The 27,457-nt window shown below is 55.0% G+C and overlaps 3 protein-coding genes across 3 annotated transcripts; 2 read left to right on the top strand and 1 right to left on the bottom strand.

The window, feature by feature from the left end:
• The first annotated feature begins 2,058 nt into the window (after positions 1–2,058).
• SNX15 (sorting nexin 15) lies at positions 2,059–10,260 on the top strand. The gene is made up of 8 exons (XM_079786879.1): positions 2,059–2,286; positions 4,226–4,261; positions 4,436–4,556; positions 5,941–6,056; positions 6,155–6,323; positions 6,627–6,770; positions 9,183–9,440; positions 9,724–10,260. Exons 1-8 carry the CDS (start codon positions 2,188–2,190, stop codon positions 9,828–9,830), a joined length of 1,050 nt encoding a protein of 349 aa, XP_079643005.1. The 5' UTR covers positions 2,059–2,187; the 3' UTR covers positions 9,831–10,260.
• A 405-nt stretch (positions 10,261–10,665) lies between these two features.
• On the top strand, positions 10,666–13,293 carry SAC3D1 (SAC3 domain containing 1). The gene is made up of 3 exons (XM_079787951.1): positions 10,666–10,767; positions 10,927–11,506; positions 12,348–13,293. Exons 1-3 carry the CDS (start codon positions 10,672–10,674, stop codon positions 12,848–12,850), a joined length of 1,179 nt encoding a protein of 392 aa, XP_079644077.1. The 5' UTR covers positions 10,666–10,671; the 3' UTR covers positions 12,851–13,293.
• Positions 13,294–13,367: 74 nt separating this feature from the next.
• On the bottom strand, positions 13,368–22,132 carry NAALADL1 (N-acetylated alpha-linked acidic dipeptidase like 1; the record flags this gene model as incomplete). The annotated part of the gene is made up of 18 exons (XM_079787950.1): positions 13,368–13,608; positions 13,892–13,984; positions 14,095–14,182; positions 14,256–14,429; positions 14,511–14,592; positions 15,319–15,409; positions 15,497–15,588; positions 15,793–15,860; positions 15,947–16,010; positions 16,088–16,173; positions 17,033–17,152; positions 17,260–17,345; positions 18,010–18,111; positions 18,205–18,488; positions 20,910–21,032; positions 21,404–21,525; positions 21,677–21,849; positions 21,933–22,132. 18 exons carry the CDS (start codon positions 22,130–22,132, stop codon positions 13,422–13,424), a joined length of 2,235 nt encoding a protein of 744 aa, XP_079644076.1. The 3' UTR covers positions 13,368–13,421.
• Between the last annotated feature and the right edge of the window lie 5,325 nt (positions 22,133–27,457).

The following is a 27,457-nucleotide window of genomic DNA, read 5'->3' on the forward strand; positions in this document are numbered from 1 at the left end:
GCACTTATTAAATTAAAGCTAGCTATCATTATCATTATATGAGCCAGTAGGAGCTCAAACAGATCCAAGCAATATGAACTCAGCCATCCACTGATCTGGGTGAGTCACCCGTGTTCAAGTCCTCCCGGGGCCCTTGGTAAGCAGCATCCTTGATTTAAACTGTGAATTACGCACATTAGGAAAATAACAAGGCTATTATACTCATCACAAAGGCCTATGGACGGGGAGTTTGAGCTGTGGCAGAAAGTCTGCATCACATGGTCAAGCAGGGCGACTGTGGGGAGCAGGCTCCCTGCAGCTGCACGCTGGCGGCTCCTCCCTCTCCCCACCTTCTTGGAAGGCTCTTCTGTTTGCTTCTCTTAGTAACAGAACTGGAGGAGTTTGGTGATCTGGAGAAGGCCAGAGACTACACTGATCTAGATAGGAAAGGCTCTGGAGGGGGCGGGAAGAAAGAATGCAGAAAGGGGAGCATTGGGAGCTACCGGGTCAGGAAGGGAGGTAATGATGGGTGAGAAGGAGACTTGGAGCCACAGCCCTGCCCAGAAAGGTATGGAAAGCAGCAGCCATGTCTAAAGGGGTCTTTAAAAAATATATATTTTATTGATTTTTTATAGAGAGGAACAGAGAGTTAGAAACATCGATGAGAGAGGAACATCGATCAGCTGCCTCCTGCACACCCCCTACCGGGGATGTGCCCGCAATCAAGGCACATGCCCCTGACCGGAATCGAACCCGGGACCCTTCAGTCCGCAGGCCGACGCTCTATCCACTGAGCCAAACCGGTTTCGGCTATAAAGGGGTCTTTAGAGGAACCCCATCCCAGCCAACTCCCCAACACCTCCTAGATGAACTACCTCATTTCTTTTTTAAAAATATATTTTATTGATTTTTTACAGAGAGGAAGGGAGAGGGATAGAGAGTTAGAAACATCGATGAGAGAGAAACATCCATCAGCTGCCTCCTACACACCTCCCACTGGGGATGTGCCCGCCACCAAAGTACTTGCCCTTGACCGGAATCGAACCTGGGACCCTTCAATCCACAGGCCAACGCTCTATCCACCAAGCCAAACTGGTTAGGGCATGAACTACCTCATTTCTGAGTTTCCAAGAGTCTGATTTGGGATTTTGCTGTGTGTTTCTTTCTAGAAACAGTGTCCACACATCTGAGTTCTCGTAACAAGAGTGGTCATGAATGCTTAGGTGACCCATAGTCAGGGTCCGTGATGGCCTGCCCAGAAGCAGAGTACAACTGCCTGCAGTCGAAAGGACATTTCTTGGAAGGGTACTGGGGACTCACGGCATCCCGATGGAGACTGGATGTCCAGGCTTGGAAAACAGAGGGCTTCAGAGGCTGGGCAGCCAATCCACAGCCAACACTGGTCTCCTGGCCAGGCACTGTGCCCTCTGTCCTTCACTCAAGATTCAAGGTGTCAGGAGAGAGTCCCTCACCCCCATCTGGGACCTGGGGCAAGAAAAGGAGGTGACACCTTTAGATTCTGGAGTAGGAGGCTGACGGGCTACACATACTACAGAACTACCTCCAAAATGATATTAACAGGAAGGGAGAAAAGAAACACCCACGGCAATAGAGTCCGTTGTCAATATCCCCATTGTGGGGATGAGAAACTGAGGCTCGAGTCGTTATGGGAAAGTCGTACAACTAAGTGTAACTTCAGAACCCTTGACACCAACGTGCTTCTCCGGAGTTCTTTTTGCCCCCCCCCCCCATTCCCCCCCCCCCCCCCCCCCCCCCCGCTTCCAGAAAACATGAATTAGGGAATCCTATGGAGGGAGACAGGAAAATAACTTAGCTGTGCCCGGCGCATACTGGACACAATAAAAACTGGGTGAATGGGTGAAAGGGGGTTGGGAAGCAGAGGAGAAGCCTGTGGAGATGTGTGATGAGGGTTCACTCTTGGAGGGGGTGGGCTGGATCGCTCGGCAGGGGGGAGTGACCCAACCTCCCCAATCCTCATCCTCACATCACCTAGTTTACGCTTTACCAACTTCCGAGACCTTTTTAGACGCTCCCTTGGCCGCGTGCCCGGCCGAGAACTGCGCCGTCACTTGCGACCAGCTCCCTGGGCGGGAGGATGCTGGGCGCGGGCCCGCGAGAGGCGGCGGCTGGCGGCGGCTGACCCGGAGGGGCGGGGGCGGCGGGCGGCTCGGCCCCAGCTGGGTGGCCATGTCCCGCCGAGCTAAGGACGACTTCTTGCGGCACTACACAGTCTCCGACCCCCGGACGCACCCCAAGGGCTACACCGAGTATAAAGTGACCGCGCAGGTGAGGCGGGGCCGGCGGGGGGACCTTACCCCTTTAACGAGAGAGGGGCCGTGTTTGACCTTAAGGCAAGTCGCTGCTGGAAGCTCCGTTTTTGGCGGACAGAAATAGGTGTCCCCTTTAAGCGGAGGTTTAGGTGCGAGTCTTCAGGGGCCTCGGTCGCCGTCAGGGGGCGGAGCCATGGGAGGGCGCTGTCCTCTTAAAGGGGCGTGGACTGCAGTTCCTGGACCTGAGAGTTGGCGTACCCACGCCCAAAATGTGGTGTCTGGCATCAGGCTGTGAATTCCTTTAAATTAACGTGAAATCTCTGGCTCAACCCAAATATTAGTTAGTTCTCCAATCTCTCAAAGTAAGTTTTGCTTTTTGGTTTGTTGGATATTTACATAAAAGCCCTCTAAAGAGTTTATTTTTAATTACAAAAAAAACAAACACTTGTCTATGACTTTAAATATTCATGCAGTTCACCCGGCTGGTATGGCTCAGTGACTGAGCCTCGACCCATGAACCAGGAGGTCAGGGTTCGATTCCTAGTCAGGGCACATGCCCTGGTGGTGGGCTTGATATCCAGTAGGGGGCGTGCAGGAGGCAGCCCATCCATGATTCTCATCATTGATGTTTCTCTCCCTCTACCTTCTTCTGAAATCAATTTAAAAAAAAACACATATTAATTTTTTTAAAAAAAAGAGCAACCAATGACTACATAAATAAGTGGAACAACAAATTGATGTTTCTCCCTCCTTTCTCTCTCTAAAATCAATAAATGAACATTTAAAAAAATTATAAAGTGATTATTCCATTTTATACTCCCATTGTTGCCAGCACTTGATATAATCAGCATCTTTAATTTTAGCCATTCTTGGTGGGTGTGGAATATCTCATTGGAGTATTAATTTGCATTTCTCTGATGAGAAATGATGTTAAGTGTATTTTCATAATCTTATTGGCACCCTGGCCTTGTGTGGCTCAGTGGCAGTGTGTCAGCCCACCCACCAAAGGGTCTCAGGTTTGATTCCCTGTATGTACCTGGATTGCAGGTCAGTCCCAGGCCCCAGTCAGGCCACGTGCAGAAGGCAACCAATTGATATGTCTTTCTCAAATCAATGTTTCTCTCTCTCTCTCTCTCTCTCCACCTCTCTCTCCACCCTCCCTCCCTTCCACTCTCTCTAAAAATCAATGGGAAAAATATCCTTGAGTAGGGATTAACAAAAGACAACAACATCACAACATAATCTTATGGGCCACTCATATGTCTTTTTCTGAGGGACGTGTCTATTCAAGTATTCTGCCCATTCTGCCCGATTTTTCAAGTTGGGTTGTTTGTCTTATCTTTTTGTAATTCTTTATATTCCGGATACGAGTCCTTTGTTAGGTACATATTCCTCAATGGTTTTTAAAACAAGCTTCTTTTACTTTGAAAACTGTCAAGTACTCCAAGGATGTTATTTTCAAATTATTATGAACAAAACCGTGAATTGGAGTCTTCTTACTACCTCAGGCCTGTCTGCTCGACCAGGGGTCACAGCCCAGTGATGGTTTTTCTTTGTCCAGGAGTATCCATCCACAGAGGCTCCTCCTTTAGGAAGGAGAGGCTCCTGGGGCAGAACCTCATTTTTTAGAGAAGTTGGGGTTCTTTGGTTTCAGAAGGAGCTGCAGGGACTTGGCCCTTTGAGGGAACTGACATAAAAGTCGGGCTGAGGATGGAGGAGTCTGGAGCGGCCTTTAGGGATCCTCTCATTTGACAGATGAAGAAACCGAGGTGCATGATAGAAAAACTGCCCCAGGTTACACTCAAAGCCTGACACCTGGATACCCGTGGCCAGTGGCCACTGCCTGCCCCTTTGAGGGAGCTGGGAGGTACCTGGGGCATCCTAGGATCTTACAGGGTGATGCGATGACAGATGTCGGTCTCCGGTCTCACCTGGTTCTTGCCTTCCTTCCTCAGTTCATCTCCAAGAGAGACCCAGAGGATGTCAAAGAGGTGAGGCTCCTGGGAAGAAGGGGGCCCATTCCCCCATTCCAGATCTGGAAACAGGGAAGGAGCAGCCGCTGGTAACTCTGTGCGGAGACCAGCCCCCTTGACCCTGGGCCAGGCAGGGGATGGGGAAGGCCTCTTCCCACGTTGCTGGGCCCGTCAAGTCCCTGTTCCTCGCAGGTGGTGGTCTGGAAGCGGTACAGCGACTTCCGCAAGCTGCACGGAGACCTGGCCTACACCCACCGCAACCTCTTCCGCCGCCTGGAGGAGTTCCCTGCTTTCCCGCGGGCCCAAGTGTTTGGTGAGTGCATCTAGGCATTCCGGCCAAAGAGGGTGGAAGAGTTGGGCACAGGGGACCTCTGCTGGTGGGGGCTGGAGAGACAGGGCCGGACACCCTGCGGGGACATTCCGGAGGCTGGGAGGCCCTGGGAGCTGGCCTCCTGTAACCGATGGAGACTTGGAGGCCCAGAGGAGCCCCGCCCTGGTTGTGTCAGACCCTTTAACATTCCTGTCCTCATTAGCACCCTTTTCAAGATGAGGCATCGAGGCTCAGGGAAATGAAGGGGCTGGGCCTGTAAGTGACAGAACCAGAATTCCTACCCACAAATCCCGTTTCCAGTAGACCTGCCCTGTCCCAAAACAGTAGCCATGAGCCACACGTGGCCGGGCAGCGCTGGAGATATGATGGGCTTTTTGGGTCACATAAACAGGGGGGATGTAAACTATCACAACAATGTATGTATTGAGTATATGTTCAAATGAGAATAATTTGAATATATTGAGTTAAATAAAAAATATTACAATCTGTTTCTTTTTACTTTTTTAAAAAAATATTTTTTTACTGATTTCAGAGAGGAAGGGAGAGGGAGAGAGAGATAGAAACATCAGTGATGAGAGAAAATCATTAATCGGCTGCCTCCTGCACACCCTGTACTGGGGATTGAGCCCACAACCTGGGCATGTGCCCCCGCCAGGAATAGAACTTGGGACTCCTCTGTCCACAGGCGAACGCTCTATCCACTGAGCCAAACTGGCTAGGGCTCTTTTTACTTTTTTTTTTTTTAATGTGGCTACTAGGAAATTGTAAGTTACATATTATATTTCTGTTGGACGGGGCTGACCTGCACTTGGTTCTCTAGAATCACCTGAGATGTTTTCTGCAGCCAGGTTCTGCTGGCAGGCTGTGCCAGGCCGTGGCGAGGGCAGCAGGGCAGCATGGTGTCTAGGCTAGAGTTAGACAGCTACCTAGAACAGAGCAGTGAGACTGTAATAAAAGGGGGCTACTTGCTGTGTGACCTTGGGCAAGTCTCTGCCCCTCTCTGAGCCTTACTTTGCTCCTCATTACATCAAAGCCATCTGAAATTATTTTGTTTCTTGTTGGTTGCTTGCCTCCCTCTGTCTAGGATGTGATATCTATGAGAGCAGAGAGCTTGCTTCTCTCTCATTCACCTTGTGAACCTAGCACATAGTAGGTGTTCAGTAAGCGTCTGGTAAATGGATGAACAGGGAGATGGGTCCCTTCTTTCAAGTGCCCCCCACCCTGGAGGAGTTGGGGAAGATTGCTGGGAGAGTGGGGAGCTCGGATGGGCTGTTCAGACCCTCTCAGGCAGAACCAGAAGTGGCCTGGGGGCCACAGGCCCTGGGAGTCACCGCTTCTCTTCCTGCCCCTTCTCTTGGGGCCGCAGGCAGGTTCGAGGCCTCTGTGATTGAGGAGCGGCGGAAAGGGGCTGAGGACTTGCTTCGCTTCACTGTGCACATCCCCGCGCTCAACAACAGCCCCCAGCTCAAGGAGTTCTTCCGGGTATGTGCACCTGCTCGCCCCCCGCCCCAGCACCCGGGGAACCTTTCTGCTCCCCGGCTGCACCCTGTGACTCTTCCTGGCTGGTCTCTCTCCTGCAGGGTGGGGAGGTGACAAGGCCCACCCAGGTGTCCAGGGACCTGCACATCCTGCCACCCCCTCTGATCCCCACACCGCCCCCCGAGGAGCTCCAGCCACCACCTGATGAGTCCTGGTTACCCCAGCCACTCCCCACAGAGAAGAGGGGCCTTGAGGAGTTGGAGGTGCCAGGTACTTAGGGGTGGGGGAGGAAGCCAAGGCTGGAGGGTCCAGAGCGGGGCGGGGGCCCACTCCCTCCTCAGTGATCTTAGTGAAAAGCCTGGGGTGTGTTCCGGCTCCTCTACCACTAGCCTGCCGGGAGCTCTGCACAGGGGACCTGGGCTGCAGTTTCTTAATCTGTAAAATGGGCACAAACCCTAAGAATGGGCTTGTCTACACTCAGGATTGCTGCCAGGATTCAGTGAGATAGCTCCATTGTGAAAGCTGTGAAGTAATAAGGGCAGACGTAAATGTCCCCCATGATCTGTTCCTCAGCGGAGCCCCTGCCATCCAGCCCTGCCCAGGAGGCCCTGGATCTCCTCTTTAACTGTGGGAGCACCGAGGAGGCGTCTAGCTCCCCTGCCCGAGGCCCCCTCACTGAGGCCGAGCTGGCCCTCTTCGACCCCTTCTCCAAGGAAGGTAACAAGCTGGGACGGTCAGAGGGAGGGCTGGGCAGAAGGTGCTCGGAGGGAGGGAGGCAGGCGGTGCCACCGGGTAGCTGTGGTGCCTGTAAACCTGAGAAGGTGCCCGCTGTGGCAAATGCAGCCTCCATGAGCATGAGAAGCAGGTCCCATAGCCCTGTGCCAGGGCGTGGCAAGCTGGACGCCCTTGTGCAGTGAGCAACCATGGAGGAATGAAATAAGCCACTCCCCAGCGTGGATCTTCCCCCTGCAAAAGCTCTGGGATGAGCAGGGGCCACCTGCTTCTGGCTGCCTCAGGGTCTGGCTGTAGACCCGGAAGTCAGGAGAGGCCTATTGGTCCAGGCGGGTGAGGCCTGGGCTCAGAGAGCAGCAGGGGAGGGCCCTGGAGAAGCTGTTGGGGTGGGGGCCATAGAGGTCCTGGTGAGATCGGGGGGGCTAACAGTCCTGGACTCTGAGGCCCGGCATCTCTTCATGGTGAGATTCTCTGGGTTTGTGCTGCTCCTGCAGCTGCTGTGTGGAAGTGGCTGATCTCACTGAGGGATCATCGTGAATCAGCTTCATTTGGATTCCTCAGCAGCCTGTAGGCCCATTTTATTGGCTTCTCTTATTCCTCCTTTGGTGACCTCCTGGCAGATCCTGAGTTTTCGGATCAGTTTCAGACATTTGAGCTCTCTCACCCTCAGGTCTGGTCCCAACCAGGCCCTCGGTCTCTCATCCGGTTTTCACCCTCACCCTCTCGACCCTGCTCAGTCCTGACTGGTGGCCTGGCCCCTGGTCCTGGTGACCAGGCCCATGGTGACCAAGGGCATGAGGGTTCTTTTGCTCTTCTAATTTGCCCCCTCCCCTTCCTGCTCCGGCCCCTCCAGGGTGGGGAGGAAGGAATTGGAGGGGCAAGGCAGGAGTGGTGTCACTGAGACTGATGTGCCGGCTCTGAGAGGCAGGTGTCCACATACTCGGCCTTGCCCCATCCTGCGCTGCCCGGTGGCCAGACGCTTAGACAGGAGCCCTATTAAGATTCCTCCAAGACGCCCTAACCGGTTTGGCTCAGTGGATAGAGCATCGGCCTGTGGACTGAAAGGTCCCAGGTTCGATTCCGGTCAAGGGCACGTACCTTGGTTGCAGGCACATCCCCAGTGGGAGGTGTGCAGGAGGCAGCTGATCGATGTTTCTCTCCCATCGATGTTTCTAACTCTCTATCCCTCTCCCTTCCTCTCTGTAAAAAAATCAATAAAATATATTTTTTTAAAAAAGATTCCTCCAAGGTGGCTCCCATGAGACATTCCCTCAGCCTGTGGGGGAACTCGCAAACCCCTGACCCCCCAAGCCGGGAACTTCGGTTTGCTCAGATGCTGCCTCGTCTTCTCGCCCTACTCTTGTGGCCTCTCAGCAAGCCCCTCGGCATCAGAACCTCCAGACAGGAGTGGCACTGCCTCTCTTCGTCTCACACCGAAGTCCTGAACTCAAGTAGCAGGGCCCCCAGTACTCTCCTGCCTTCCTCCATCAGCAGCACAGGGAGGGCTGCAGGTGCAGCTGGGAGGTGAGCTGCCACCTTCCCTCCCGCCGGAAGCCCTGGGCTGCTCATGGGGTCACTTCCCTCTCTGGGCCAGGGTGTGCCATGGTGCCTCCTGCTCCTGCACCTTGCCTCCAAAGGCCTTTCATCACAGATTCACCAGATCGCTAGTCTTCTTTTGTATAAGCTACAAAGGGGGTGTTCAGCCACCTCTTTGCCAGTCCTGGGGGGGATATGAGCCCTCTCTCTGGACTGTGAGGATACCTACTACCCAGTGTCTTCGCATGTGGGGCCTCAACAAGAGCCCTAAGCCCGACCAGCATGGCTCAGTGGTTGAGCATCGACCTATGAACCAGGAGGTCAAGGTTCGATTCCTGGTCAGGGCACATGCCCAGATTGCAGGCTTGATCCCCAATAGGGGGCATGAAGGAGGCAGCTGATAATGATTTTTCCCTCATCACTGATGTTTCTGTCTCTCTCTCCCTCTCCCTTCCTCTCTGAAATCAATAAAAATATGTGTGTGTGTTTTTTAAGCCCTAAGATTCCAAGGCTTGGAGTATTTCTACCCTTGGCCTGGCGTAGTTGGCCTAGCATCCTTCAATTAAACTTTATTGAGGGAATTCTTGGATTGATAGATCAACTGTAGTCAGGAGGAAAGTAAGACTAGTGGCCCGGAGCTTGCAAACGAACGTTAATGTGTACTTAAATAATTAGGAAGGTAGGCTGTGTTCACAAAAGCATATGAACTCCACCAGTCAAATAGACATGGCTTCTGAACTGCTCAGGCACTGCTTCTCCCCACAGGTTGGTCCCCTAATGGGAAGAGAGGTTTGGGGGTGGGCAGCAGGCCCTGGGAAAGGGACGGCCGATATAACCTGAGTCCTCCATATCTGATTGCAGAAGGTGCAGGCCCCAGCCCTACCCACATAGGTGAGCTGACAGCAATGGAGGCAGAGTCTGAGAGGCTGGACCAGGAAGCCTGGGAGCCTGGAGGACAGGAGGAGGAAGAGGACAAGGAAGGAGGGCCCACCCCTGCCTATCTGAGCCAAGCCACTGAGCTCATCACCCAGGCCCTGCGGGATGAGAAGGCAGGCGCCTACCCTGCAGCTCTGCAGGGCTATCGGGACGGCGTGCACATCCTGCTTCAGGGAGTTCCCGGTGAGTAGGACTGGAGAGATGAGGGTCAGCCCTGGGGTCCCAGATGGTGCGGTGAAGGGAAGGGAACGTGGAGAACAAGCAAGTCAAGGATGAGACTTGCTCCTTACTGACCAGCTGTAAAGCCTTGGGCAGTTTCTCTACCTCTTGTGGCCTCCGTTTTCTTGTTTATCAAATGGGAAGCTAGATCTGATCCCCAGGGAAGGGGAAAGAGGCATGCTTTAACTATAAGGGGCTAGACTGGTTCTGAACCCAGTACCTCAGTTGAGCCATTCTCGCTCCACAGGTGACCCATCGCCTGCCCGGCGGGAAGGTGTGAAGAAGAAGGCAGCGGAGTACCTAAAGCGGGCAGAGGAAATCCTGCACCGACACCTGTCCAAAGTCCCACCCTGAGAGGGAGCCACCCTTCCCCAGGACTCCAGCACTGCCAGCCACCCCTTCTCCTCTCCGTGGAGCCTGCCCTATCTCCTGGTCTTTAACTCAAGAGACCATTTCTGTATGTAACTGGACCAAGAATGAGAAAAACAATAACTTAGTTCCCTGACCACACCCGCCAGCATGGAACCAGGGACTCACACTTTTGATCCTGCCTGTCTATCTTGATGTGTGGGCAGTAGCTCTAAACTTTCTGTTTATCGTTCTAGAACTGGGGTCTGCAAACTGCAGCCTGCAGCCAAATCTGGCCCACCACCTTTTTATTTGTAAAGCCTGTGAGCTAGAATGGTTTTTACATTTTTTTAATAGTTGAAAAAAAATCAAAAGAATAATGTTCTGTGACAGGTGAAAATGAAGTTTAAGTATCTAAAAATACAATTTTATTGGACTACAACCAGGCTCATTGATTTAGTATTGTCCATGGCTGCTTTCTCACTCCACCAGAAGGGTTGACTAGTAGCCGAGGTATGTAGTAGCTACCAAAAGTCCCAAACATTAACTCGCTGACCCTGGATCTAGAAAATGGGGAGAATAGTCTCCTGGGAAACAGGGGAGAATGACAGTAAGGCTGACTGGGCCAGGTTATTGGCCGACGGGGATGGATGATGGAGAGGAACCCGAAGCGGGGTTATCCATTTTGCAGAGGTGGGTCTCCAAAGCCAAACAAGGACCCTTATGTGCGCAGGATGCTGGGAAGGCGTGGCTCTGCTCCTGCCCGCCCCGCTGCAAAGCGATTGGTTGTGGGAGGGACTACAAGCCGGTGCATCATGGGAGTGGCCCAGGCTGAGCGCGGCGCATTATGGGGGCATTTGCGGTCCTGAGCGTGCCGCACGGAACTACAACGCAGTGCATCTCGGGAAGCCTGCTCCGAGCTTTATGGGAAGCAACTGACTCGGTGAGAGGAGGGCGGTTGCCGACGCCGGCGGGGACGTTTACACCCCGCCCCGTCTTCTCCGGTCCTCTGTCGGGCTCGGCGTGCCCCCCACTTCCTGCAGAATGGGGCGAGGGGCCGCCGCTGTCCTCGGGATGCTGAGCGCCCATCCTCTCTCCCCAGCCCACCATGTCCGGCTGCGAGCTGCCCGTGGGCACCTGCCCGGACATGTGCCCAGCCTCCGAGCGCGCCCGACGCGAGAAGGAGGGCCGCCTGCACCGCTTCGAGGTGGCGCCGGGGTGCTGCGGGAACTGGCCCCGCGCTGACCCGCAGCGCGCTGTGAAGGAGTACAGCCGGCCAGCCGCCGGCAAGGTCCGGCCCCAGCCGAGCCAGCTCCGTCCGCCGGCCGTGCTGCTGGCCACGGTGCGCTATTTGGCCAGTGAGGTGGCGGAGCGCACCGACGCATCCCGCGCGGAGGTGGCCAGCTTCGTGGCGGACCGGCTGCGCGCCGTGCGTCTGGACCTGGCCCTGCAGAGCGCGGGCGACGCCGAGTCAGCGGCGGTGCTGGAGGCGGCGCTGGCTGTGCTGCTGGCCGTGGTGGCGCAGCTCCGGCCCAATGCAGCGTACGGGCTAGTGGACCCGGTGCTGCTGCAGGCCCAGGTGCAGGAGGGCTTCGGTTCGCTGCGGCGCTGCTACGCGCAGGGTGCAGGGCCGCACCCCCGCCAGGCCGCCTTCCAGGGCCTCTTTCTGCTCTATAACCTGGGTGAGTCGGGGCCCAGCGGCGGGACAGTACGCGGCGGTGTGGTATCCTGTATGTGGACAGTGGATGCCGGGAAGGAAAGAGAAGCTTCAAAATCTCACCCTTAGCCCTCTCCCCCTCCCTGCCTCTTAAATGTGTGTCAAGTCAAAGCACAAGATCCACCAACCAAGACTTTTAGATCCTTTCTGTGGATGGATGGTGCATTCTAATAAGTAATAGTCTATTTAAATGTAATAAAATGCTGTTGACTTCACAACCCACTAACGGGTCAGAAGCCTCAGCTTCCAAAAGTGGCCAAAGGTTCCAAGTGTCCGATTCTTTTAGAAGGGAAGCAGGGGCAGTATCTCCTCGAAGAAATGGCCTTGCCAAAGGGACAGGGAAGGTGTGGCCGAGCCGGTGCCCTGATCTGTGGGGCAGGTAGGGCAGTGGAGAAAGAACTGGGTTTCAAGTCAGAAAACTTGGATTTGATTGCACTGGTTCTACTACATCTGAACTGTAGGACAGTTCAAGTCTCAGGCAAGTTGTTAAATCATCTGGGCCTTTTCCCCTCATCCATAAACACTGCTTCGCTTTATTAGAAGGATCCAAACTGTTTGAAAGGGCAACCTCAGTCAGCTATGTCTCAGGAAGGACTGATGGGAAAAGGTGAGGGTGCACTTGGCCTAGGGGAGGGGCGTGGCCAGGTGGGATGGTAGCCGGACTGAGGTGGGGAGATGGGCTTGGTGGAGGCCTGGAGGCCCTGGGTGCTCGGGTGGGGGAGGGAGGCAGAAGCGGATGGGATGAAAGCTGGGCCTGGGCCTGGAAGGACTCATCTGGGCCTCATCCCAGCTTTCTGCCCTCACAGGCTCCGTGGAGGCCCTTCACAGTGTTCTGCGGCTGCCAGCTGCCCTGCGCTCCTGCCCAGCCCTACGCACAGCCCTGGCTGTGGACGCAGCCTTCCGGGAAGGCAATGCTGCCCGCCTGTTCCGCCTGCTCCGGACCCTGCCATACCTGCAGAGCTGTGCCGTGCAGTGCCACGTGGGCCACGCCCGCCGCAGAGCCCTGGCCTGCCTCGCTCGTGCCCTGAGCACCCCCAAGGGCCAGACCTTACCCCTGGGATACATGGTCCGCCTGCTGGCCCTGGATGGCCCCGAGGAGGCACGGGACCTGTGCCAGGCCCATGGACTGCCCTTGGTGGGACAGGACAGAGTTGTGTTCCAGAGGGGTTACTACACTGAGGACGGGCTGCCGCCAGCGGGGACCTGCCAGGTGCTGGTGGGAAGCAAGCTTGGAGGGCGCTCCTTGGAGGAAGTAGTCATGGCGGAGGAGGAAGAGGTGGGTGGGGACAGCTCCAAGCCCCTTGAGTAAGGAGGGACTGTGCCGTCTCCCAGAGCTGGGTCTGAACACTCAGGCTCCTTTTCTCACGATTCCCACACAATAAAAGGAACTTGTTTTGTAAGGACAATAGCTAGGCTTGATTTATTTGGGGAAGGGCAGGAAGGAGTTGAGAAGTGTGAGGTATGAGGGTGGAGGAACCCAGAGTGGACAAGGCCCTGTTTACCCTGAGCCTCAGTTTCCCTGCTGGTCCCTGAGGAGTAGCCCTGGTGGGCTCTGAGCTGGCATCTAAGGTTGGCATGTGTACTATCCTCACCCACCCACCACCAAGAGCAATTGAGGGTTTTGCCATTCCCACCATCCCTGCCTCCTTTACCCTCTGTCAACCAAGAGCCAGGATGAGGGAGATTCATTCAGGGCTTGTCACTCCCCTCAGGTGACCACAACTGGTAGGGCCCTGAGCTGTTGCCCCAGAGATTGAAAGGATCCCATAGTCATGACCTCTCTTGGCATCAGGGAAGACTGGGACACCCAAAGAAAACTGGAGTGGGAGAGGGTTCAGATAAAGGGGGGGTAGTGGTGAGCTGAGGAAGGAGGGCTGGGGTCAGAGGTCAGCCACGGGCCTCAGGGTGGCTGCTGCACCCTCCAGGGCCACCACCACAATGCTGAGCTGCCTCTGCACCTCAGCCCAGGCCGCAGATCCTGGGTCTGTGTTCAAGGCCCTGAGACAGGCATCGGCCAGGCCCGGGAATGTATCTGCGAAGCTGTTAAGAGGCGCCCAGAGCACGTGGCTAACAGGAGAAATAGGGAGCATCAGGGTTATTTGCTTCAGCCTGGAATGGGCTCAGCTCCCGTATAGAGCTGGGCATAAAAGCACCTCCCACTGCCTCTAAAAGCTGCGGCTCTTGGTAGAAGACGTAAATTCTAGTCCCAGGGTGACCGTGACTGATTTGCATCCCTTCCTTTGAGCCTGGTTCCCTTAAAGGCCAGTGAAATGCTGACATTCTCCTCCCTCGGTGCCCATGACCCAGCCTCACCCCACTGCACCTCCCAAGAGCTTTGGGACAGGCTCACCTATAGTAGCGTTGCTCTGGGAAGGCTCGCGGGTTCAGGAAGGCCCTTTCCAGGAGCATCAGCTGGTCATTGAGCATCCGTACCTGCAGGGGGCTGGAGGTGGCAGGACTCGCTAGTCACTCTGGAGCCAGCAGCCCAGCTGCCAGCCTGCATCTTGCCCTGGATGCCACCCTCCCAGACACCCGCTTGCTGCCCTTGCTCACTCGAAGGTGCCCTTCTGCAGCGCTGATATGTGTTGGCCCAAGGCCACAGCTGCCCCCTCGAACTTCTCCACTGCCGTCACCAGAGGCCCTGTGGGTACAGCCAGCATATTAGCCCGGGGGGTGCAGGCTTCCCCGTGCCTCTTGTCAGGGGGCCTTCGTACCCAGGCTGATGCTGTGGTGCTCCAGCAGGGCCCCGAAGAACTGCTGGGCAACCTGCAGGAAGCTTCGGAGGGTCTCACTGTAGTCACTGACATTGAGAGGCAGGAAAAGGCTGTCACTGAGCCGAAGGAGCACGTTCCCCGCCGTCCTGGCCACGGCCTGGTGGCTGCTGAAGCCTGCAGAGAGGGCGACAAGGCCAGGGCTCAGTCTTCAGCCCATCCTCCCTAGCCTCAGGATGCTCTTGACCCTGTCCTCACCGGGGTCCACAAACTTGTCCACGTAACCAAAGGTGTCGAAAGCTGTGTGGTAGGTGGGGTAGATCCGGGCAGAGGTCTTGCTCTGGAGAAACAAAGTCCAGAGGTGACAGGCTTGAGATGGGAAGTGGGAGGAGGTGTACCTACAGTGAGCTACAATGTAGACACATTCCCTCAAATCACTGCCCCGTCCATGAGGTAGTTTTAGAATTCCCACTTCATAGAAGAAACATGCTCAGGGAGGTTAAGTAACCTGCCTGCTATCACACAGCTAATAAGTGGCAGAGCTGGGTCAGGTGCCAGTTTCCTGTTTCACATGAAGAAGAGCCCGGAGCTTTGGAGTGAGACAGGATTAAATCTAGCTCACTACCCAGGTCAGGAAGGGGAGCGACTACTTGTGGAGACACAGGCTGGGTATTCTGTATGCACCCATCTCATTGCACTCTCACACCAATGCCATGAGTTGTCCTCTTTTACATTGTCATTTAATCTATTCTGAGATAAACTTTTTTTCATCTTTTAAGGATTCTGGAATCAAGATGCTTACAGTCAATGTTATTCTACACCTAATTGGCAGTGCAGTCCCCCCCGCCCCGAATAGTGCATATCATAATAGTGCATCTTACAGTCAATAGTGTCTTAAATTTGATGTTAGATGAGCATAAGCAGATTATCAGAGAAGAAAGTTGGCCGAGGTAGCACAGCTACTGAGTGATGGAGCCTGCTTCAGACTGCTCTAGAGAAGCCAGGAGAGGAGGGGGCGGCGAGTGGAGCAAAGTCTAGAGCTGGGAGACGGAGCGGTGCCGCTCACCCGGTCATAGGTGTAGGCGATGTCCATGGAGGAGATGCCCAGGAAGTGAATGAAGGGTGCATAGTCGCTGCCGGCACCCAGGGAGCCCAAGCTGCGGGAAGGAAGATGGATGGGCTAGAGGCTGCTGGGCCGGCCCGCCCACCCGGGGCCCCGGTCCCGGCCCCAGCCCCGGGTTCACCTGGGGACCAGGCCATACACTGGACTGCTACGGTTGAAATACCGGATCCAGTTGTCGTAGACGCTGAGGCTGCCAGGGCCTGGTGCGGGGACCTGACCAGAGGGGAATCTAGTCTCGGGGTGGGCCCCTCCCCGACCCAACATTGAACGGGTCCTCGGCCCGGCCCACCCTAGTCTCCAGCCAACGCACAGTCCTGCGGGTCCCACAAGGCCCGCCTCCAGGCTCAGTCCCACCCCAGCCCCTACAGTAAGTGCCAGTCCCAGCCCCGCCCACCCATGTAGCCCCGCCCCCTTCACCTGTTTGGCTGCGGAGAAGATGACGCTTTGGACCGGGGGCGTCCCCTGCGCCCTCAGGGTGGCGTTGGCTGTGGGAGGACCGGAGAAGGGCTCTATCCTGACCCCAGCCCCTTTATTCCCCCCCCCCCCCCAGTCAGCCCAGTCTCCCCCATACCGAACACCGAGATGTCCACGTTGATGTAGGCCACGGCGCGCTCCTGCAGCTTGCTGAAGAACTCCTGCGGGGAGGGGGACGTCAGCCCGGCACTGCCCGGCCCGGGACCCCCTTGATCGCCTACCCTGGAGGCTCACTCACCTCCGTGAATTCTGTGGAGCCAATGAGCCCAAACTCCTCTGCCCCCCAGCTCGCAAACACGATCGATCTGCGGGGACGCCAGATGCCTGGGGAAGGGGTAAAGGGTTAGAGGGCAGAGGTCCCCAGATCCTGGGGTGACTCACAGAAAGGCTGGGGATGTGGAGAGGACGGAGGGCTGGAGGTAGGTCCTGGTACCTCTCCAGCCAAGTCTTCCCAGAGGCTCCCTCCTCTGCTGTGACACCCCACCACCACCCCAACATTGCCCCCAGCACCAGTATCCCTCAGTCAGGTGGTCCCTTACCCAGACGCCCAGCCTCCCTTTTCGCTAGAGGCATGCTTGAGAAGGCCTCCTGACCCTCCACCTCCAACTCCCTTCTCCACCCATCATCCTAGAAACACTGGCCCACAGTCTTCACCTGGCGACCATACATTACCTTCTCCTTTCCCGAACTGCCCTCCGACTTGCACCTGGAAAGCCCCTCAGATACGTTTCTTTATAGCCCATCCCAATTGTCATCACATGCAGGCGCTCTGGGGGTTCACTGTGGGACCCCCGGTGCTTAGAACCGGCCTGACATGTAGTGGCACCGAGACATATCTGCTGAGCTAAGGACTGTCATTCCTGCCTCAAGTGGGCGGAAGCTCGCGGAGGCAGAGCCTGGACACCGCCTTGCTCACAGCGGCATCCCAGCCTCCTTCCATCCAGGGGCACAACAGGCCTCAGAAGCTACTGTACGAATTCATCAATGGCCCGTTCCGTTCCCTGTACCCTACTGGGCTACTCGAGGCCAGGGCTGGTGTCCACGCGTGTCTGCCTCCAGGGCCCTCAGGCACAAGTGGGCACGGGAGAATGAGACAGGAGGTGGACAGGAAGTCCAGAGCTAGGAAGGAGTGGGTTTGGAGGCGCCCTCCGGGGGAGAGCCCTGGGTGAGGGGCGGGCCTCACCCTTCTTGAGCAGGGCCCCCAGGACGCGGGAGAGCTCCAGGAGGACCGCGGTGCCACTGCTGGGGTCCACGGCCCCGTGCACCCAGCTGTCCCGGTGGTTTCCATAGAGCACATAGCGGTCTGGCGGGAGGAGCAGAATCAGAAACCAGAGAAGAGGGTGGGTCGGCCAGGCAGGGTGGAGGGGGCGCAGTCAGGGGCTCAGAGCAGGGATGCTCCTGGGGGCTCACCAGGCTCCACAGCCCCGCGGATGATCCCCAGGACGTTGGAGGAGTTGCGCAGCTCCAGGCGGTTGTGAACACTCACGTTCACCTGGCTGCGGAGTGAAGGGGACGGCAGTGTTGGCCCCGCTCCCCCACCCCCACGTCCACCGCCCCGCTCTCTGCCCCAGTGCAAGAGAAACTGAGGCCAGGGCGGAATAGGACAGGCAAGATCACGTGCCCAGAAGTACCAGGAGAGACAGTAAGGCGAGAGCCCAGCTCTTCTGATTCCTGTTCTCCTTTTCCTTGGTGCCCGCCCTCCCTCCCTCCCTCCGTGCTTATCAGATACTTGGTGTAGCCGGCACCGCACTAGGGGCCTCCCTCTCCCGAGCCAGACCACCAGGAAGCAACCAACTGCAGTGGACGTGTGAGAGGCTCCCTGGCAGCAGGAATGGCAGGAGCGCCCGGAAGGGTGTTCCCAGCAGAGGGAACAGCAAGTGCGGAGACCCTGATTTGGGAGTAAGCTTGGTGTGCTCAACAGAGGGGGCGGCTGGAGAGTGGAGGTCTGAGATAAAGCAGGGGTACCCCACAGGGACTTGTGGGCCACACAGCTGTCTCACTGGTTCCCCAAAGTCAAGACAGACATTTTGGAGTCAAGGGAGAGCTTGGGAGAGAAGTAAGGGGAAGGCCAGGCCTTGAAGTGGGCAGAGGGGAAACTCAGGGTCAGGGAAGCATAACGAGGGAGGGGAGAGGAGTTGAGGGAGGAGGGGCCCAGCTCACCTGCCTGCGAAGACGCCACCAGGCTGGAAGCCCGGGCCCAACTTGTAGTCACAGCCCAGCGCCCCCTGCCAGGCAGCCGGGGCTGAGGGTCCCTGGAGGTTACTGGGGAGGAGAGGGAGAGCCTTCAGAGCAAATATGGGTAGAAACTTGGAGGCCATTGGAGGATGGGCAGGAGACCCCAGGGCACAAGCTCACCAGAGAAGGACTTTGGCATCCTCAAAGCCAATGGGCTGAATGGGAATTGGGGGAAATCCGGAGGCATTGGCTGGGTCCAGGCGAAAGGAAGAGGGGTTGGCTGGAAGGTAGGGAGTCAGGGGGTCCCCAAAATACTCATAGTAGGAGCCTCGTTCCACCCCAGAGGGAGGCAGGTGCCAGGAGTGCGGGAAGGTCTCGTTGGGCAAGCTATGCCCGTCATTGATGTCTGCGGGGTCTGTATACACCAGCACCCCAGCCACCTCGTGCTTGGCAGCGTTCACAGCCTGCAGGAGGAGGAGAAGGAGGAGGAGGAGGAGGAGGAGGTGAAGGAGGAGGCTATGTTTAGGGGAGGGGTGAGGAGGATGCACACCTATTGTTCTGGCTGTGGAAGCCAGGACAGATCTATCTTCCCACTGGCAGGATGATGCTAACCCAAGTCATTTATTGCAGTTCTGCTTGGACATAGGCAAGCCAGTGCTTATGGGGGTGGGGGTGGGGGGCTGGTTGAATAAGTGGAAGCATCTCACAAGGGAATGCTTGTGGTGGGCTGGCACGGCCATGGCATACTCAGCCCCAGGGCGCCGTATGTGCCTCACCAGCTCCACCAGGTTCAGAGACCCTGAGTGGGGGCGGCTGAAAGGCTTAGAAAAGAGAGCCCTGACCGGTTTGGCTCAGTGGATAGAGCCTCCGCCTGTGGACTGAAGGGTCCTGAGTTCGATTCTAGTCAAGGGCATGTACCTTGGTTGCGGGCACATCCCCAGTAGGAGGTGTGCAGGAGGCAGCTGATCAGTGTTTCTCTCTCCCTCTCCCTTCCTCTCTGTAAAAAAAATCAATAAAATATATTTAAAAAACACACACAAGAGAATGAGAGCTGGGTCTGGGTGGGACTCTGCTTCCTGAGAGACAGTTCCACGGACTACAAGCCTGTCTTTATTTTATAGCAGATGCCTCGAGGCAAAGTAAGGGTGTGGTCAAGATGTTTACAACATTCTCATGGGTTTCGATCCTACTCAATTACATGCACCGGATCAAGCTTTGTTTACTTGCAGCCTGTATCACTTAGACACGTGGGGCTCTGCCCTCCAAGCTGGGACTTGCACGTGGCGATGAGAGGACTGTGACCTCTCATTAGTCCAAGGCTTGAACCTGTCCCAACCCTGTAGCCGCGCCCCATAAATACTGTGCAGCTGTATAAAAGAGCAAGGATGTTCTGCACACCCATGTTCATAGCAGCACTGTTCACAATCACCAAAAGGTAGAAACAACCCAAGGGGCCATCGACGGATGGATGAATAAGCAAAATGTGGTATATAACGAATCATTCAGCCTCAAAAGGAAGGAGATGCTGATACAACACTGATGAACCTTGAAAACATTATGCCAAGGGAAATAAGGCAGACATAAAAGAACAAACACCGTATGATTTCTCTTACACGAGATACCAAGAACAGGCAAATTCAGAGAGACAGAAAGGTGGATAGAGGCTACCAGGGCTGAGGAGAGTTAGTTTGTGAGGACAGTTTCATCTGGAGTGGAGCCAGAGTCCTGGGCGTGGCTGCTGCTGGTGACTGCCCCATTTTGTGAATGTTCTTAATGCCACTGCCTTGTACACTTAAAGGCGGATAAAGTAGTACATCTGGCTACAACAAAAACAGAACTGTGCCTTTCCAAAAGGCAGCACAGGACAGAGTTTGTTTCCTCCAGAGGGAACGCTGGGTGGGTATCCCAGGAGCCGGAGAGTGGCGGCCTCTTCGGAGGATGGGCTCACAGGAGAACTTTTCATTTCAGACGGTGTTTCTTTAAACGGGAAATCCCATCATGCCTGTCCCCACCCCCTTTTATTCTGTTCTTTTCTCCCCTTTTTATTTTTTTCAGCTCTTATTATGGGCACTTCTTTAAAAACTATGATCAAGTACACACAACATAAAACTTATTATCTAAACCACTTTATTTTATTTTATTGTTAACCCTCCCCCATGGATTTTTAAAATTGATTTTTAGAGAGAGTGGAAGGGAGGGGGAGAGATACAGAGAGAGAAACATCGATGTGAGAGAGACACATCAATGGGTTACCTCCCGCAGGCACCCTGACCAGGGCCAGGGATTGAGCCTGCAGTGGAGGTATGTGCCCTTAGCCAGAAGCGAACCTGGGACCCTTCAGTTCGAGGGCTGATGCTCTATCCACTGAGCCAAACCGGCTAGGCTGTCTTAACCATTTTAAAGTGTACCGCTCAGTGGTGTTAAATACATTCATATTATTGTGCAATTATTACCACCATGCATCTCTGGAACTCTTTTCGTCTTGCAAATCTGCAATTCCATATCCATTAAACACTCTCTTGCGCGCTATACCTGTATATATTTTTAAATTTTTTAAACTATAGACATGTAATATTTAGTCAAAATTTTTAAGTGAAAAGAAGCAGGTTGTGGGGAGGGCAGCTGGAGGTATTTAAGTTGAATGTTGGGAAGAATTACTTCACAGGAGGTCTTAGACTCCTAAAATATCAAAGCTGAAAATGTTGCCTAATGAGGCTCAGAGAGGTTAGGGGAGGCATCCAAGGTCACACAGCACATCAGTGGTCTAACACAATACAGCTCACCCCACCACTCAATATTGCTTCTTCCCCTTCCCCACACTTCCTCCCGTCCACTGCTGCGCCCCTCCCCGCACCCAGCACCCTGCACTGGGGGCCGCTGCTCACCTTGGCCCCGCGTCCTACACCCCCGTAGCGGGTCAGGGCGATGGTGCCTTTGAGTTGGATGCCCTGAGCCTGTAGCTCCTTAAAGTCTTCTTCTGAGCCCCAGTTGGCGTAGACGAGGAGGCCCTAGTCCCAAGAGGAGGTGACCCTTAGAGCCAGGCCCAGGGAAGATGGAGTGGGGAAGGAGAGGGACAGCTGGGTGGCAGGATAAAGGGTTTCCATTGTAAGCTCCCCAAGGTCAGTCCCATCTGGTTTCCTGGTGTCCAGGTACCATTATCTGGCCCGGCCTTGAGCGGGAGCCATTAGTATTTGTTGAGTTACTAAGAGATGGGCGATACAAGTAGCAATGGAGTGTGGAGCTGAGTAAACTCTGGGGTTGGGGAGCTGAGCCCCAGTTGAGACATTTTCTCAACTGCCCCTGAGTCAGGATGGGAGAAGCTGGAGTGGGAGCCGGGGCAGCTGGGCCATGCCAGTGGGAGGGTGTATTCTAGGCCCACCTGTGGGGTTCCGGGGGGAGCGTAGGCAGCATAGGGTGGCACCACATCAGGACCCCCCTGCTCCCCAGTCAGGTTCTCTTCGCTCTGGCGACAGGAGAAGAGGATGTCCCCAGTGGGACCCACTGTGGAAGGGGGGCAGTGTTAGGAGCTTACAGTCGAGCCTGCAACCAAGGTATGAGGTTCATGCCCGAGGTATGTGCCTGAGGTATCGCCCTTGGGCCCCACAGCTCCCCACCCCACAGGCATCCCTAAGCCAGCGGGGCCGGACCTCACCAATGGCCACGTGGTTCGGCTGCTCCTGGCTGGGGAAGGACAGCAGCACCTCGTAGCTGGATGCCTCCGCCGAGTCCAGACCTGACTCTGGGTCCCGCCAGCGCCGCAGCAGCAGCTGCACCAGCGCCTCGTCCTGGGGGCTGGAGGCCAGGTGCGGCTCCCTGGAGAGCTCTCTGCAGGGGGGCAGAGGGGGGCAGGCCCAGGCTCAGGGAGGGGCCTCTGGCAAACAGAAGGGGCCGGTAGATAGGCCTCTCACCTAAGGTTCTCACGGATCCTGCTGGCATCCAGCTGCCCCATGACGGTCTCAAGGATCTCTGGGTCCAGGTCCTGGAAGGCTGAGGCACCGGACGCTGGCGGGTTGGCTGCCTTGGGGATGGCAAAGTGGCCCAGGATGATCCCTAGCCCCAAGAGGGCAGCGGCCCCCACAACTCCCCCAAGCACCTTCACCCACTGCATCCTGTGGAGTCTTGGCCAGCTAGGGTGGCTTCTTATAGATGGGGTGTCAGGCCTAGATAACCATTACCCCAGGATGGCCCTGCCCTTTGGCTTCCACGCTATCAGGGAGAGTGAGGGAAAGCCCTGCAGGGAGGGCCTGGAGCTGTTCACACCCCCCAGTGTCTGTATCATTCACCTGGAAAAGGCCTCCCGGGGCATTACCTCCGCACAGGGACACTGAGGCCCAGAGAGGGACCCAGGTGCTCAGTAAAACAGAGGCCAAGCCAGGACTCCGAGCCCGTGTCCAGACAGGGCTGCGCCTGCTGCGTGTCATCCCTGCCTCTGCCTCCTCGCTGTCATTTGATTTCCAGCACATCCAGCACTGGCTGCTTGAGCAGGTTTGAGTTTAAATCCCATCCTTCCACCCAGCTCCTGGTTCAGCGCTGCGCATCGACCTATGAACTGGAAGGTCAAGGTTTGGCTCCCGGTCAGGGCACATGCCTGGGTTTCAGACTCGATCCCCAAGTAAGGGGTGTGCGGGAGGCAGCGGATCCATGATTCTCTCTCATTGATGTTTCTATCTTCCTTTCTCTCTCCCTTCCTCTCTGAAATCAATAAAAATATATTTTCTAAAAAGTAAAATAAATCCCTTTTTTTTTTTTTACATAAACAGTGTGACCTGGGGCAATTCACTTGGTTTTTCTGGCCTGTTTCCTTGGCTGTAAAATGGGGATATTAAAACCTATTTCACAGAACTGTGGTTCTGTTTTCATTACAGACCACATGTATAGAAACAACTCGCGTGGTGGCCGGCACATAGTGGGAGCTCAGTACATTTTAGCCGCTCCTGCTTCACTTGACCCCTTAAAGGAAGAAGGGGGACCCACAAGAATCCCCTGTATCTAGCCTGCAGGGGTCCAGCTTATGGGAGGAAAGGGAACTCTTAGGGAGGCTGTTCTAGAAGACAGAAGGGAAGCCCACGCTTCTTTGGAAATGTGACTTCCTCCTCCATCTCCTGGCCCTATTTGGAATCCATTTGCCCAGCTGGTATGGCTCAGTGGTTGAGTATCCACTCATTCACCAAGAGATATAGTTGCAATTCCTGGTCAGGGTTGTGGACTCGATCCCCAGTGGGGGCTGTGCAGGAGACAGCCAATCGATGTTTCTCTCTCATTGATGCTTTTATTTCTCTCTCCCTTCCTCTCTCTCTCAAAATCAATAAACACCATATTTTTAAAAAATGGAATCCATTCATCTGTTCATCATCCATTCACCTATTTATCCACTACCCACGCATATCCACCCATCCATCCATCCACCCACCCACTCACCCACCCACTTTCCTATCCACCTGTCCATCTATCCATCCATCCATTCTCCATTTTTTTTTCTCTCCATCACTTATACCTGCAAGCATCCTTGATTCATTCAGCTCTATGCCAGATCCATGCCAGGCCCTAAGGAAGCAAAGGTGGCCAGGAACTCAAGTCCAGCAGGGGAGACAGACAGGCCTTGGACTCCACCATGTGGGAAGTGCCCTACAGAAGGAGGACCAAAGTGCTCCCAGTGGGGAGAACGAGGAATTCTGTCTGGGAGGGACCATTGGAGGGGATCTTCCAAGGATGAGAAGGAATTTAGACACAGAGAGGGCGAGGGACTGGCCCTCTGTACAGACGGCCTAGCATGTGCAAAGGCTGGGAGACAGGGAGAGGGAGACACTAAGTACTGAGCACAAATAATGAGCCTCTTCCACATCTCACAGAGCGCCAAGCAGAGCCGGGAAGGTCCCTGGGCATCAAGCTGTGCCTCCTCCCACCTCCCATGTTATCCTGCCTTGGCACAGTCAGGCTGCTGCCCATTGACAGGCCCAAAGATGCCTGAAGAGCTGAGGGAGCTGGGCCATGGTGGACTGTGTGTGTGTGTGTGTGTGCGTGTGTGTGTGTGATTCACAGCCCCCTCTAGGAGCAGCCCCCTTGATTCACCTGCCCCAGGCCCCACCATGCCATCTCCCTTGTGCTGCTGGTGAGGAAGGTTTGCATGTTAGCATAGGAGGACTGGAGGTGGGGGCGGGGAGACGGGGGGAGTGTGATCAGTGACTTAGGGGACATGTACCAGGAAGCCACTGTTCTTGGCGAGGTGGTTATCAGCACCCAGGTTATTGACGTTGGATCTTATCAGAAGCCTGTCAGCATGGAGAGCACACATGTTCCTTACGAGGACCCAGGAGGACGGTTACCACCAGGAAGGCACTGGGACGCCAAGGTCAGCTGATAACCGAGGCAGAGACAGGGTGAGGACACCACAAGGTACAGCTTTATGGTCCCACCCCCGCCCCCTCCTGGAAGGATTTAGTCCCTTGAACATGTGAAGTTACAAACACGACACCTGGACAAGAGTATGTGACATCTGAGTGAGCTACTCCACCTGAGTGTAGTGTGTGTGTGTGTGTGTGTGTGTGTGTGTGTGTGTGTGTGAGTGAGAAAGAGAGAGAGAGAGAGAGAGTCCCGAGAACTCTGGCGCAGGCTGTGGGAGTCAGCTGGTGTCTACACTGCTGTAGGCAGCAGACGTTAATTTGATCAATCTTCCTTCCCCTGTCTTAGTTGGGTGGGTGGTATGGCCCCTCCCTGAATATTTTGAATTGTGGGTGTTGATGAAAATCGCCTGAGGTAGCCAATGCATTTGATTTCCTTTATCTTCTCACCTCACTCCCAGGATCGTGCTCACTCTGAGTTCTTCAGTCTCTCCGGGACTGCCAATCCATCTGTGCCAGCTCCTTGCCACTCTCCCTCACCTCCCACGTGGACTCACCTCCCTCCTTGCCCAGACTCAGTCCCTTGCAAAGCCTCTCACCACTCGTGATCCTCTCTGCTTTGGTCACAGTCACTGGGTAAAACCCCAACCTGGTTATATCCAACCCACCACCCACTCTGCACCTGCACCCTGACCCTTAATGTGCCTGCAGAGCCACACGACCCCGCTGATCTTGGTTTAAATTTATGCCGAAATCGGTTTAGCTCACTGGATAGAGCTTCGGCCTGCGGACTCAAGGGTCCCAGGTTCGATTCCGGTCAAGGGCATGTACCTTGGTTGCGGGCACATCCCCAGTAGGGGGTATGCAGGAGGCAGCTGATCGTGTTTCTCTCTCATCGATGTTTCTCTCTCTCTCCCTTCCTCTCTGTAAAAAGTCAATAAAATCAAATAAAAATTTTAATAAATAAATAAAATAAATTTATGATCCCACACCTCAAGCAGGCCCTCATCCTGCCATCTTTCCTGGCCCACTCACTCTCCCTCCCAGGCTCCTAGATGGTGACGCCACACCCTCTCCTCTGTTCTCAAGCCTCCAACATGGTCGCCTCCACCCTCTCTCTCAGCCAATGACTGTGCTTGCCTATCCGTCCCCCTCCCCCCCATAGAATTGATTGCTTCTTTTTATTTAAATTATTTATCGTAGAAAGTATTACATGTCTTTTTCCCCCCATGACCTCTCCCTGCCCACCTCCATCCTCCAGCACAGGCCCTCACCCCCTACTGTGTCTGTTGGCTATGCTTATATGCATGCATACAAGTCCTTTGATTGATTCTTACGACTGCAGCCAGCCACGGGTGTAGGCCTGCATCACACAGGTGCCCTCATGAGACGAGAATGTGGGACCTCACAGCCTCCAGAGCAGATGTTTCTGAAGGGTGATGCCATGGGATGGAGGTGATGCTGCCAGATTGCAGGGTCGGGCATCCTCAGGCAGGAATGGCAGGACCTTTAGGCTGGGCAGGAATGGGGAGCCTGCAGGGAGCACAGGTACCCCAACCTGCTTCCACTGGGCCTCTCGGAGTGGGTAGACCCACTGGAGGTCAGCTCATAATCGCCGACATTCACGGAATGCTAACAACTGGCCCGGCTGAGATGAGGGTTCAGGGAGAGGCCGCACTCCTGCAGCCTTAGCCAGGAGCAGTACCACCTCTCAGACACTAGGCAAGAGGGAGGGTTCCATCCCACGCCTCACAAGAGAGATGGGACCAGGGGGACACACAGGAAGGGGTTTGCCAACCCAGCCCTGGTGTCTTTTGTTTTCTAACCCAGCCTCAGTGTCTTTTTTTTTTTTTAATATATTTTATTGATTTTCCACAGAGAGGAAGGGAGAGGGATAGAGAGTTAGAAACATCGATGAGAGAGAAACATCGATCAGCTGCCTCCTGCACACCCCCCACCGGGAATATGCCTGCAACCAAGGTACGTGCCCTTGACCAGAATCGAACCTGGGACCCTTGAGCCCGCAGGCCGACGCTGTATCCACTGAGCCAAACCGGTTTCGGCAGCCTCAGTGTCTTTAAAAAAAAAGTATATTTTTATTGATTTCAGAGAGGAAGGGAGGAGAGAAAGAAACATCAATGATAAGAGAATCATTGATTGGCTTCCTCCTGCACGTCTCCACCGGGGATTGAGCCCATAACCCAGACATGTGTCCTGACTGGAAATCGAACCGTTGACCTCCTGGTTCATAGGTCAATGCTCAACCGCTGAGCCACACCAGCTGGATGCAGCCCCAGTGTCTTAATAACAGAGGCCTGGAAGATCTGAGCCAAGCTTGTGACTGACACAGTAGCCTACTTTGACTAGCAGTTCTGGGAAGAGTGTGTGTGTGTGCGTGTGTGTGTGTGTGTGTGTGTGTGTGTGTGTGTGTGTGTGGTGTGTGAAAGAGAGAGAGAGAGAAAGAGAGAGTTAAAAGACTGGGAGTGCCCTAGGGCCCAGGCAGCTTTGCTGCTTTGGGAGCTCCCCTTGAAAGGGCCTTGCTGACTGGGCTGCAGTACTGGTGGGACTTGGTGTCAGCAGGAGTGGCTGTTAGGGACTGAGCTCAGGGCAGTGCAGGGCTGGGGCCCTGGGCCACTGGGCAGTAGCCAGGATGCACTTAGGGCATCTGTCAGCAATTTCTGTGGTTTAGACACCTGGGAAGCCGGGAGGGGCTCTGTAACAGACTCCCATTTCCTACAGCGGAGTCTTACCAATGTAGCCACATGGGCTTGCTTTCCCAGGCTGAGATGCCAGAGGTTTCTAGAGGAAGCCATCCTGATGACTATGTATTGTTGCTAGAAGTCCTTAAGCGGTGAAATGTACTTAACCATTAGGCTGTTGGTCCAACTATCCTCCCTCAATCTCAGCATCGGATGACTCCCTTCGGGAAAATGGGTCACCCGTCAGCTGGAACAGGGGTCTGTCCAGAACTGGTCAGGAAGTTATATGAGGGATGCCTGGGGCACCTAAAGCCATCGGGCAAGAAGGGTGGGTCTTGGGAGGGGTGGGCTGCTAAGCAGAGCTCCGCTCAGCTCAGCCTGCAGCTGTGACCAAAT

Source organism: Cnephaeus nilssonii (assembly GCF_951640355.1).
Source record: "Cnephaeus nilssonii genome assembly, chromosome: 13".
Classification (NCBI taxonomy): domain Eukaryota; kingdom Metazoa; phylum Chordata; class Mammalia; order Chiroptera; family Vespertilionidae; genus Cnephaeus; species Cnephaeus nilssonii.

What these genes read in the sequence shown, in the direction of transcription:
- SNX15 (XM_079786879.1), top strand. Translation starts at nt 2,188, where the DNA reads ATGTCCCGCCGAGCTAAGGACGACTTCTTGCGGCACTACACAGTCTCC. An exon ending in AGTATAAAGTGACCGCGCAG is followed by an intron (nt 2,287 to 4,225) that starts GTGAGGCGGGGC and finishes TTCCTTCCTCAG; the next exon opens with TTCATCTCCAAGAGAGACCC. An exon ending in ACCCAGAGGATGTCAAAGAG is followed by an intron (nt 4,262 to 4,435) that starts GTGAGGCTCCTG and finishes TGTTCCTCGCAG; the next exon opens with GTGGTGGTCTGGAAGCGGTA.
- SAC3D1 (XM_079787951.1), top strand. Translation starts at nt 10,672, where the DNA reads ATGGGGGCATTTGCGGTCCTGAGCGTGCCGCACGGAACTACAACGCAG. An exon ending in TATGGGAAGCAACTGACTCG is followed by an intron (nt 10,768 to 10,926) that starts GTGAGAGGAGGG and finishes CTCTCTCCCCAG; the next exon opens with CCCACCATGTCCGGCTGCGA. An exon ending in CTTTCTGCTCTATAACCTGG is followed by an intron (nt 11,507 to 12,347) that starts GTGAGTCGGGGC and finishes CTGCCCTCACAG; the next exon opens with GCTCCGTGGAGGCCCTTCAC.